The following is a 13,760-nucleotide window of genomic DNA, read 5'->3' on the forward strand; positions in this document are numbered from 1 at the left end:
AGATAGTACATTCAAAATCTATATGAATTCGACACTTGATTTTACCATTTTAAAATACTATTTGGATGAATTGATACATTTGTCAATAAGTTAACAAGAGTCTTATCAATAATTTCGAAAGTTAAAGAAGGCATCAACATTCTATATCGATTGTACCAAAAACTTTCTAGATAAGTTGTATAATTGATAAACAAAGTATGTCTTGTAAACAAAATCAAAAGTGGTAGGGAGACATTTATATTCTAGATTGACAAATAGAAAATTGTTCTAAAATGTATTTTCTACATCAATACTTAGTTCAATGGTATAAAAAGTAATGTTAATTTTCTAGATCGATTTTAAATAAATCGATGAAGAACATTCATTCTAATTCTACAAAAATATCAGTATCTTATATATTGCCCAATTCTCTAAAAGCTGTTATAATTTTTTATATTAAAAACTTTTTTTTACTAGTACCTTAATAAATGGGATTAAAAATATAGGAAGGCCAAAAAAGGCAAATAAAAATATTTTGTTGCTTCTAAACTAAGAAGAAAAAAAAAACATAAAGTCAAAACAAGTCACAATTGAGTTAAGCCGGCCAATTAAACACGAGGAAAAGAGTTGGGAATAAATCCTACATTAGCATAATTAGAAACAAATAAAAGAGTGTACAAACAAGATTATTACAAGTATAAATTAAAGTAGATAGTATTTTCAAATAAACAGTTCACTGCAAACTACAAGTCCATCCACCACAACTCACCATCTCACGATCGTATATGCCCCCCACAAATTTTAATACGCTGAAAATGCTGTTACAGAACATATAACAGTAGTAGTACAGATAGATATAGTTTCAGCTTTCAGTGTATGTGTCTGACGGACATCAGAAAATCGATGTCATTAATTTTTAGCATATGCTAATATTGTGAAATATTGTATCTCTTGTGAGCTAAAAAAAATATCATTAATTTCATTTTGTTTATAAGAAAAAAAATGATGAGTTAACAATTTTATATTAAATTCGGTTATTAATATAAAAATTATAAATTAAAATCACTTTATTTTAAATTTGTTATTAATTTTATATTTATAATCATTGAAAATTGAATTTGTAATGGTTGACTCAAATACAGTTTTCTCTCCCTCTCTCTCATGTCACTATGGCCTCAGTCTCACCTTTGTCATCAGTCATCACTTTTTTCTTAGGACATTGATAAGGATATACACATCAGACATGATGGATAATTGAAATATCCAGAAAGGAACAACAACTTATACATCAACCACATAAAAGAAACTAGTTTATTTTTATACGTTTGTTACTGAAAATAAAATGTTTTAAAAAACTAATTTGTGTTTATAATGAGTAATATTTTATTATTTTAAAACCAAATTTAAAAAATAATTTTATTTCAATGATAAAGCAATTAAAAGAAATTAAAGTGGAAATATAAATGTATTTTAAAAATTTTGTGAATTTTATTCCCCCGTAAATTAATATATAGAAAAATTGCAAAATGTAACCAAACGACCGAATTAAACATGAATATGAGTGCTAATCCAAACAAGCACAAAAGTTTGTGAAAATTGATACTATACTGTCCAATTATATGATATCAGATGTAGTACTTAGAATTAACAAAACAAACCATGATGAAAAGGCAATCCTTGAACGACCACAAAAGGGTAAAATCAATAAAAACATTCTCCATAGGCATAACTCATTTGAATATTAATATATATAAACCAAGTAGAAGTGGTTAATAATAAATGTGAGCTAAAGCACCTTGTCTTTGGTCCACTATAATAGGCGCCAACACCTGATCATTCCGATACATTGAATGCAGACATGTTTTTCATGAGAACTACTCTAAATAACAATTGAATATGAGAGAAGGAGAAAGTGAATGACATGGAAGCCATATATAGTAATCTTGCTTAAGGATTAGTACACATTTTAATTTGAATACCGTGTCCATAAGCAAGTAAGTTAATTAATGAGTTTTTTTAAAAACAAAATTAGGTCAGATGAAACTCGTTGATCAGTTCCAAAGCTTAAAAAAAGAAAGACCTTAGCGAATATTCCTGGAATTTGAATCAATTAAAGTTACGCAATTATTATAAGTGAGTGTTTAAGTTAGTTCATTTTAAATAAATAAACACTTTCATTTTGTTAGTTTTTTAGAAAACATTAAAAAATATATTACTACTTTATTTCTTTATATATAACTTCACACAATTTAAAATCATATTAATAAGGGCATATTTTGATTTAAAAAAATCTTTGTAAAATTAAAAAATAAGAAGATAAAATGACTTAAACTCCTCTCATATAAGTAAAAATTTGTTGATACGTACAGAAGTTAAAAACATTTTTTGAATAAGTTAAATAATTCTTTTTCATAAATTAACTTATGTATAAATTAATTTTAACTTATATATAAGATAAATTTAATTCACGTTATCTTTTTATTTTTTTCCTATAAATTTTTATAAAGAAGTTTATCTACCATGAACCCAATTATGAACTTTATTTAACGGTTTTGTTAATGTTAATATTCTTTTTGTGGTAGATTATTTGATTTTTTTGGGTACATATTAATATTAATCTTTATGGTTGAGATTATAAAATAAAAATATTTAAGGTTGAGTTTAAGTAAATTATTTTTTCTAATAAAACTTATAAATTTTAGATGTTTAATCAAATCATCTTTAAGGATTGATACTAATATTTTCCGTTTAAGCCACCTAGTAAATATCAAAGAATTATTACTCTATTATTTACGAGCTAGAGGAATAGTTTTAAATTTTTGGGCAACATATTTTTTCGAATTCTCTTATTTAATAAATTAAAAAAGTATTATATAATAATTTTTATGTGTCAAAGATAATAACTTATTTATGTTTAATTTCCTTTTTTTAAATGTATCAGAAAAATATTATTAACACGTATAACATTACTTTAAGAATAAATAAGAGTAAAATAAATAAAGTTAATTATAACATAATGTTAAAATGTAATTTTTAAGAAAATGTTTTTTTAATTCGTATGAAAAGGATAATATATTTTTAGTCCTTATAAATTGGTAATACTTACTTTTAATTCACGAACAATTATCTCCTTTTAATCATGATCATATGTAAAATTTGTCATTATTGATCTCTAATTTTGTAAACGAGTAAAAGGAGACAATATTTTTTATAAATTGCAATTTCAAAAATGGGGAACCAAAATAAAGGAAAATTTATTTGAAGAACTGAAAGCAAATATTTTTATATTTATAGGAATTATATATATATATATATATATATTAAATAAAGTTAAAACTAAACTTGAAGTTTAAAAATAATTTTAAATAAACCAAAGACATTAGTTGCATGTATTTATCTATGTACCACTAACTTAAGTGGATAAATAAATAAAAAAATCGAAGGTAGTATTCCCTAAAAAATGACTCCTAAACATGTAGCAATAATGTTTCTTTTTCAACCCATAATTTTTTGGTCTAGAAAACCTCATATCTAGACGCGATTAAATAATAAAAAAATATTCTATAAATATTTAACATATTAAGATCAAATTTTTATTAAAGGAATTAATTATATTATATTTCTTATTTTAGCCATTTAAAGGAATTAGATTAAATCTATAAATATGAATATTTTTCTTTTTATTTTACCAATTATAAATTTTCTGTTGATTGTGTAAAAATGGAAGTTCTGACTTTAAAAAAAAGTGTTGGATTTGTATCCACCCAAAATTTTCTCGTAAACCTTATGTACGCTTAGCGAAATTCCAGAGTAAACACATTCAATAAAACTTCATTTTTAAATGAAATTAATTTATATTATTTATTGAAGTCTTGCAGCAACAATAAAACGATTTTCAAGTTTCAAGTTAGATTTTAGTTCTTTTAAGGAAAAAAGTTGCATTACTCTCAATGTTTGGGTTAGACGCAAACTTGTCTTTAGTGTTTAATAGTGTATAAATTAATTTCCTAGTACTTGTAAACGGTGTACAATGCACATTTTGAAATATTTGTGATAAAATTAATAACTAACAAATGTTTGACAGTTTGCTCCAGATACAAAAAACAATTTAATCCATAGAAAGCCAAATTGTTGTTGGTTATACAACAACCATTATTTTAGTGCCAACACATGCATCTACTGCTTCTCCCACAGAAAGGAAAATCCTTCCTCCAATTTTGCTCACGAAGTTAGCTAATCTTAGCTTGTGAATTACATGCCACCTAGGGTTAGCGATAGCTAACTGAAAGAAAGGGAGAGGAGGAATTAATATCAATCTTCAGGGTAAAAATAAAAGGTGTAAAATTGATTTATCAATTGCAAGCTAAGCTAGATTAAAAGAAAGTAATACGAAATTAAGAAAAACGATCACCTTTACTCCCCGTGAAATCAGATTTTTGTTGAGCTCCACCAGAGAAGCTATTCCCGCGGTGTCAATATTCGTAAGACCTATCATGTTATTAAGGCACAATTATTTTTTATCAGCGTTATCAGGGCAATGTTTAATTTCATGCAAGATCATATGCTTATATAAGTTAGGTTAATGCATGCTTTAATACGATACTCACTTGAGGCATCAATAATGACGTATGTGAAGGTGCTTTCTCTTCCTTCCTTAGCTTTTGCATTGTTCACCCATCTCTCAATCCTTTTCAATATAATTAATGTGTACTCAAATTTTCATCAAAATTTTCAGGACCCATAAACACAGGCAAATAGTAAATTAAGGGTAGTGGAGATAACAAATACCTTTCCTCCACAAGATTTGCATTTGCAAAACAAAGCCAAGAAGATTTTAAAGAGACTATCAAAACCCCAGGAATGTTAACCGCCATTGGATATTGTTCAACATCGCCGAATGCATCCGTTCCTGGAAGCCTTCCAATAACCGCTGTAGCAGGTTGAATTGAGGTTATAATTATCTTCGCAAATGATATCGTGATCTGCACTAGAAGAATCAAATATACTATAATTAATCTATTTTAACACAAACAAACACCTTAAAGATGAAATGCATGTTATGATTAGGCCTATTAGAGAATATACTACCAATGACGGCAAAAAATCATAGAGAAAAATTTGTCACTAGAGAATAATATTCCCATTGAAATAACTTAAAGTTTACTATATTATAGTTTTAAGAGAAGGATAATACATTTTTAAAAATTAATATTTATAAGTGTTTATTTTTAGATAATTAAAACTCACAATAATTAAATATTTTTTTAGTATATAAATTATATTAAAATTAAAATTCATAATAAATAAACATCTTTGAATATACAATTTTTATTTTTATTTATAATAAATAATTTAAATTGTGATATAAAATTATTCTATCTATTACAATAATTTTTAAAATAATTATTGAAATCCAATTTTCAAGTCGGGATAATTAAAAACATGTGGTAGATTATAAAAATTGACAAATAAGAAGATCGAGTATTCAAATAAAGAAAACATATACTTAAGACAGGACTATTTGAGTCATGAGCTAGCCCTCCAATATATTTTCTTTTATATAAAACAAATGGGGCAAGAAAGCCCAAGGAAAATTAATTGAACGACAACTACTCTAGACATAGAATCATTAATCTCATCTTGTCTAATTAAGCATATAGGCAAGAAATTAAAATTGTTTAGATTCTTGTTAGGAGTAGTGCTCCAAATTCAATTTGAAAAGTAATCTTAGTTTGTTGGGATATTTGATTGGTCTCAACAGCATATTCGCCCAATTATATTTTGTCTTAAATCAAGTTTTGATAAAAGCAAAATCAAGGTTCTTATAGCAAATTCAATTTGCAAAATGAAAATTACTCCAAATGTTTGTCAGCTTTAACCCAAACATGTACTGAAGATAAATATGAATTTCTTTCTGGGCTCAAATTTCTTTTTGGTCAAAAGTGTTTTTAAAATTTAAGATAATATCTTTCAAAATAAATAAGTATTTGTTAGGTAATGTTTACTTTTTTAGTTTAAAAAATAGGAGAGTAAGGAAAGAAAGAGAACAAAGGTTTTTTTTTTCTTTCTAAAAAGCTACTTCATTAAACTTTATGCTAATTTTTTTTATAGAAGTTAAATTACTTAATTTTTGAAGGACTTTTTAAAAAATATCTTTAGTCTGACTTTTCATTTTAAGGGGGAAAAAACTTAAAACAGTTCAGTTAAACATTAGTTAATTAGGAAAAAGTAATCCACTATATATAACCTAAGTTAGCCAAATACTGCATACTGCAATTGGTACATCTATTAGTTTCTTTAAAAGCGTGTGCATGGCTAAGGACATTATCCATTCATGTCAATTATTATTATTATTATTATTATTATATGGGTATCCACATGGGCTGCAAATTTATCTTTCAACATTTAATTGAAGTTAACCATGTCACAAAAAAATTTAAAGAAAAAAAAAACAAAAATATACCCCAATTGCAAGGCCTATTTCTGCAGATGCAAACAAGACTCCCAAAAAGGCTCCAGTGCAAGCAAGGAAATCCATTTTATCAACATTCCAAATTTCACGTGCTTTGTTAAGGTCAATCAGTCCCGGTACGGCCGAGAGAATTATTGCTGCAAGGATTGCTTTCGGAGTGAAATACAAAAGCCCCGTCAAAAATTTAAGTGACATGAGAACCGTCAGTGCCATCACTATGTTCGACACCATTGTTTCAGAGCCAGCATTGTAGTTTACAGCAGTACGTGACAAAGATCCTGAATGGTTAATTAGCCATAGTCATCAGCAAACACTGTTGTAAATTTGTTACTGTCGATACCAAATTAGAGTGTTCTCTTGTTGCTTACTTATATTCTTCTATTTAGATATTATAAATATCAAAATAGAGTTTTTCACTATTAATATTATGTGATATAATTAATACATAATTTTATTGTTTTTAAATATGTGGTTAAGATTTGATTTCTGATTTATGTGTATGAAAAAATATTTATCTTTTAAATGAATTTTAATACTTTGAGGAATTAGTACTTGATTTTTAACTAAAAAATATCCAAATTCACCAATAAATTTGTTTACTTTTACGAATTGTTCTGAAGTAATGTTAAAGAGACATGAAGAGGAATTTACCTGATGCAATATAGCAAGAAGTTAAGGATCCAACAATGTTCATTATGCCCAAGGACACCACTTCTCTGTTGGGATCAATACTGTGTCCTTTTAGAGATGCAAATGATCGGCCAACAGCAATAGATCCCTATGGTTGTACAACAAAATTAAAATGTATATATATAATTAGAAAGATTAATTCCCGTCATCACTACAGATTGACAATTAATTAATAGAAATAGTTTGAATATGGGGGTACCCCACCGTGAGTGAAATAATAGCAATGGTGAGCCCTATTCTGATCAAATGACCCACAACTTGGCTATCAAATGTTAACTGATGGAGTGAGCTTGGATTCGAGCTGCCCCCTTTAATTGGTCCCAAGACTTCAACTTTGTAGTCCTTCACTTGAAGCTCGTTAAAGTTTATTTTGTATGCAACAACAGAGGATACAATAACAGAAAGGAGAGGAGCAACGTGTGACAACCACATCAGTTTCTTGTTCCTTTTGCCCTAATTAATTGGATATCAATAATATAGTTTAACTTTATAAGTACAACAAATTCAGATATATAGAAAATGAACCGCAAGTGTAAGAATTAGTTAGTTTCCACTTTCTAGTAAAACTATTACAAGAAGAAAAAAATAATACTAATAGTACATTACTAACCAGGAATCTGGTAAATAGGATGAAACAGAGAAATGAGAATCCAATAATTAAATTGTAGGGATGCCAGGCTGACTGCAAAAATGCAAGTGAAAGAAAAATTAATATTTAAGCAATTAACTAGCAAAAAGTAATAATGAACTTTGAGTTTTAATCTATCAAATTTAATTTCCATCGGAACTGTACTTTTCTTACTTGGTTTTTGAACGATGTCCAAAGAGATTTGACCACGGAAAATAAACCAGTTTTGTTGGTAAAGTTAACGATCCCAAATAATCCTTTCAATTGTTGTAGCCCAATGCTCACGGCAGCTGCTGCCAAGAACCCCACGATCGTGGGATCTGAAAGATATTCCACCAGAAAACCAAACCTGTAAAATGTGACAATTAACAGGCTTAGCCATGCCATAATAATTAGTGTGTTTGGTTTGACACCCTCAAACATGATTTTTCAGGTTTATGAAAGATTAATAGTTATAGTTTCTATATTTCAAGTGTACGTAATTCCTTCTCATCGGATCTTCAAACTCGCGTTTTAGCAAAAACTATACATGGCATTGACAAGATGAAAATGTGGCCGGGATAAACCATATTTACAATTGTTTATTTCTTAATTATCTAGTTAAATATCTTTCACTATAGTATACATGTGGAATATTCACTTTGTTAGACAATTATTTTTTATTGAAAAATTTGACTGATTATTTTAAAGATTACCAAAATATCTTTTAACACTTTTAAAATTTTAAGTTAATTAATTATTATCAAAATTATAAATTACCTTGCTTTAATTATATTTTTATTTTTTATTTACTTTTATATCTAAAAATTTTAAATAATGTTATGAAAATTGGTTCGATCATTGATTTGATTGACATAGTGGATCAATGATCCACCAGTGGACTAATAATTAATTCAATTTAATCCGATATATGTTAAAAATTTAAAATTATATATATCATGTAAGTATATAATTAAAATGAATCAAAACACATTAAGACATCATGATAAATGTAGCTCCTTCCCTTGATGCCAAAGAGGTGTCTATCCCAAAAATTGATCAACACCAAGTTTGTGATCCCCAAACTAGTCATGTCTTCAAATCAAAATCACAAATATACCAATCTCCAACCACCTCCTTCTCCACGCCTACTACTTCGAGAACCTCTTCGAATTCGTCGATCGCCCATGCCTCATCGTCGGACCCACTACCAAAACCTTCACCTACGTCAAGACGCACCTCGTTTCATGCAAGATCGTCGCAGGATTGTCCAACCCCGGAATCTGTAAGGGCGACGTTGTCATGACCCTCCTCCAAAACTCTGTCGAGTTCTTCTTCTCCTTCCTCGCAGCCTTCATGATCGGCGACGTCACCACCATCACAGAGATCGAGGAGGTGAGCACCACGCGCTTAACGCCCATGTGCCTTGCGGCGATTAGGACGTTCAAGGTGTCCTGAACCGTGGGTTTGAGAAGGTCTCTTTGAGGGTCTGTGGGGTCCTCAAGGGTGTAGAGGAAGGCCCCGTGGAAGACGCCGGAGCAGGCGAAGAGGACGACAGAGTCAAGGAGGTTGGCAGGGAAAAGGTTGAGGCGAGTGGCAGCGAAGGGATGGAGGTTGAAGAGGTGGGAGGTGTTGGAGTCGGGGAAGATGGTGGTGTGGATGATGGTCCATTTTTTTTGGTGTGTGCATAGCACAATTCGGGTTTGTAAATCCGGTGGGGTCGCCAAATTTTCTCAAAATCAATATGGTTTGGTTGAGTCATTTCACGCCAGATGTATGAACGATCCAATATAGATAAGTCATCAGATCCCTGACTCGACTAGCTGAGCCGAACCGATTTTTATAGCACGACTTCTAAATAACTATGTCCTAAATAAGTAAAATTTTTCATTGTATGATAAAATAAGGTCTTATTTTATATAAAAATAATATATATATATATATATATATATATATATATATATATATATTGTAATTTTCTTATAAATGTGACTTTATTTTTATTTAACACTTTTTTTTATAATTTTTAAATTAATTTCTTTATATTGAAATTTATTTCTTTAAGTTCAGTTTTCTCAAAAAAGTATTTTTAATACTTAAATCTTTTTCTTAGATCTGAAAATATCATTAAATTATTTTCTTTAAATTTGTAGAAGATGATGATATTTTTTCTAAAATTAATTTACATATACTTTTTTATTAATTAATTGTACATTTTTTTATTATACATTAAAATTTGTAAAAAAAAAATACTAATTTAATTTATATTTTAAATTTTATTCAAGTAAAAAATATTTGAATAATACGCAAAATACTTGCTAATTATGTATTAACATACGGTTAGTTCTAATGAAATTAAGTTTAAATCTCTTAAGAAATAAAAAAAAATATAATTAAAATTAGACAAGATTTTACTATAGATTGAATTTTTAATAAATATTAATTATTTATAAAATTAATAAATATTTTATATCAATAAGATGTTGACCTAAATATATTATTTAGGTTCTCATACGATTTTCATGAAAATTGATGCTCCACTTATCATTATATGAGTCGTTGGCAATGGAGCACTAGCTATATATAGCGGTTGTCACAAGTCACAACACATTCCAATATTCCATACATAAACCATATGTCCATATCAAACCCTTTTGATTTAATTAATTAACTTGGTGTAAACAACACTTACCTAAAGAGCCCGAAAGCAACTTGAAAGATGCCCGCAAAAAAAGTCACAGTGAAAACAAGTTGGTTGTAAGTAATAGAATCATGAATAGGAACTTTCAATGTCTGGATCATTGAGGAAAGTAGCAGTGAATCCACAGATCCAGGTCCGATCACTATCTCCCTTGAACTCGCCAGCATGGCATAAATAAGAGGTGGGACAATTCCTGTATCTGACCAAATCATCATCATCCATAATTTAGATATATATATATATATATATATATATATATATATATATATATATATATATATATATATATATATATATATAATATTCCTAATTAACCTTAAGGGCATTAATGTTAGAACCAATGTGCCTAACTTTTTAGAAAAATAAGTCACACTGTTTATGCAACTTACAGAGGCCATATTCAGGACTTAGCCGCGCCAATGTCGCATTTCCCATACACTGCAACACCAATTAAAGGCATCAACTTTGATTGATTCATTAATTATATCATCATGTGTATTCGTAATTACAAATTTTAAGTGCTAATATCATCCTCTATCTGCTACCGTGATTTTAAATTGACGACGCATGTTATATGTACTAACTATAATTTACCGTAATGCCAATAAATGTGAATTAGAAACTGTTACTGCAACCATTTTCAAAAACCTTGGTCAAAATCATTACAGACTTTTTTTTAAAAACCTTGGTACTAATGATGCATGAGAAGAAAAATAAAATAGGTGAACCTGAGGAATAGCGAAGATTGCAAGGGTTAGACCGGCCATGAAATCGCACTTGAACTTTTGGGCATTGTAGTTATGGAGTGAAGGAAGAATGGGAAACAAGTCTTGCAACAAGGCAAAGGCACGTTTGGAAAAGGGTTGGTTCCTGAGATAAGAGAATGTCTTTGGATTTGGATGTGGCAAGAGGGTGTCCTTGACGTTGTCCACGACCTGACGCAGCATGGAAGGTGGCTCTGGAGCATTGAGCACCCACTTAGCCATGTTTTTCTCAATGTCCAAAATCTCTCCTAACGTGGTTTTGTTTGAAGCAACCACCTCTGAGTTAGTAGAGCTCCAACGCATTTCAAGAACCTAGTGCTGTCAGAGAAGGTGCTTCAATTCTTCACTCCTTCTAGCTAGCTAGCTAGCTTCTTTATTTGGACATGCATGCCAGTTATTATACACGCAAGGACCAGGGAACTTCAATTGTTTTCCTATTGTTTAATCAACAAATTGGAGCAACTCTTAATCTTTTGTTGAGTCGTATTCGCATCTGAATCTTGTTTTATTTAGAGTATGTTTGCCACATTTCTATATAAAAATAGTTTAATTCTCATGTTAATATAAAAGTTTTTTATATTCTTAACTAATTACAAAAATATAACCTTTTATTTATTTTATTAATCATATTATCAATACGGAGTATCTTTGATTTTATCGATGATTAACACCTTATTTAAAGAGATCGAGTTGAATATTATTTGAACAAATAAATTATTGATATTTTTAAAATAATTATTATAAAAGTAATAATCTGATTATATATGATAGTTTATGATTAAGTGTTAGTATATATAAAATATATTCACACCATAAGGAATGCTAGCAATATTTTCTATGATATTTTCCTTCGAGTATTTTTTTGTGATAGGTGAAATTTGAAAACTTAATTTGAATTCCTCTTTGCACCATTAGTACATTCCAATTAATTGTTTTGAAAAAAAAAATCACTTCTAACAATTTTTAATGTGTTTATTTAATTTAAAAAAAACATGAGTTTCTTTTATTTTGAGAACCTAGTTTGAAAAAAAATGAAATTATAAATAATTCTTAAAATAAATAAGAGTTTTTTATGATTACAAATAAATGGAAAATATTTTCTTTTAAAGAAACAAACAAATAGATCTTTAATAAATTAATTTATTATTCAATAAAAATTTAAATTATATAAATTTAAAAAAGAGGGTGTTATATTTTTTGTATATAAACTATAACATTAATAAAAAGTGAATGAAAGAAGAGGTAAGTGGTGGATAAAAGTTAACAAATTAATTATTAATATTTATCAATAAAAAATTAAAAAGAATATAAATAGGAATCGCCGTAAAAGAATCTAATTAATTAGTTAACGGATGCAGTGGAGCGATTATTTTAAAAGTTGAATTGATATATGTGTCTCTCAATAGAATGCTGAGGGCGATTACAGAATAAATTCATTTGTTTACGTGCAGGTGTTTACCTCTTCCTAATTAGAATATAATATATAGCTATCAGAAGTAAACAAAAAAGAAAAGCCTTGTCTGTTCTTGATGCTGAAAGAAAAAAGGTCCATAAAAAATATTAAACTATATTACAATTTGTCTGGCATGAATCTGCCTGCTAAAGCAATTAAGGAGACAAGGCTATAAAATTATACATTTTTATGCATTAGTGTTTTTTTATAAAAATAATTTATAAATTAATTAAAAGTTAATAAATTAATTTGAACTTTTTTTAACTGAAAATTAATTTGAACTTCACCAAGTTAACTTGAGAAAATAAATATATTTATAAGTAATTATTAGTTTAGTTTAATTTTGATAAAATCTGAGAATAGAGATTTACGATTTAATTGTATTTTTGTTCTTGTAATTAATCAAATGAGTTATTTTAACTGATTAAATCAAATTTTTATGCTTTTAAAATTAATAAAATTCTAATCTAACACTTAATTTGACAGATTTAAACCCACTGTTCTTTTTTTGTGAATTTAAATTCACAATTCTATACTTTAATACTATATATAAGAATCGCTATGACTCTTAACTTATTTAAAATATATATTATATATAACTTAATAGTGTTTGGTAAGTCATTCTAATATCTTATAAGCTACTTTAACTTATATTTTTTAATATTATATATCTTAATTATGGCTTCATCATTCTACATTAAATACTTTTTTATATAGAATTGTATTTTTTATATTTTAGTTACTAAAATAAGATCATATTATTTATGTAATATTTTTTTGTTTGTATTTTATTAAAAAATTAAAAATTAAAATATAATTTTTAATAATATCTTGAAAATTTATTGTATTTAAATATTGTAATTAAAATTGAAATAAAATTTTAATAATATCTTCAAAATTACTATTATTGTTTAGTTTATACATTTTACTAAAAATATTATATTAATAATAATATCTTATTTCAGTCACTAAATTAACTGCTTAAAATAATAGCATACTCAATTTATTAATCATTAATTATTTCTTCTTGTATGTGATTAATTTGTTTTGCGTTTTTTATTTAACGATCGGTAAAATGTTTCTTTCTCTTTTCT

At 27.6% G+C, this 13,760-nt stretch overlaps 1 protein-coding gene across 1 annotated transcript; it reads right to left on the reverse strand.

Annotated features, from left to right (window-relative positions):
• Positions 1-4,016: 4,016 nt before the first annotated feature.
• LOC100817841 (early nodulin-70) lies at positions 4,017-11,737 on the reverse strand. Its single transcript, XM_014763702.3, has 12 exons — positions 11,178-11,737; positions 10,839-10,887; positions 10,441-10,648; positions 7,944-8,118; positions 7,752-7,823; positions 7,346-7,594; positions 7,103-7,229; positions 6,443-6,729; positions 4,768-4,961; positions 4,587-4,666; positions 4,391-4,467; positions 4,017-4,261 (listed from the first exon to the last, which is right to left on the reverse strand). The coding sequence occupies exons 1-12, from the start codon at positions 11,514-11,516 to the stop codon at positions 4,118-4,120; spliced, it is 2,001 nt and encodes a 666-aa protein (XP_014619188.1). The 5' UTR covers positions 11,517-11,737; the 3' UTR covers positions 4,017-4,117.
• Between the last annotated feature and the right edge of the window lie 2,023 nt (positions 11,738-13,760).

Source organism: Glycine max, chromosome 11 (assembly GCF_000004515.6).
Source record: "Glycine max cultivar Williams 82 chromosome 11, Glycine_max_v4.0, whole genome shotgun sequence".
NCBI lineage: Eukaryota > Viridiplantae > Streptophyta > Magnoliopsida > Fabales > Fabaceae > Glycine > Glycine max.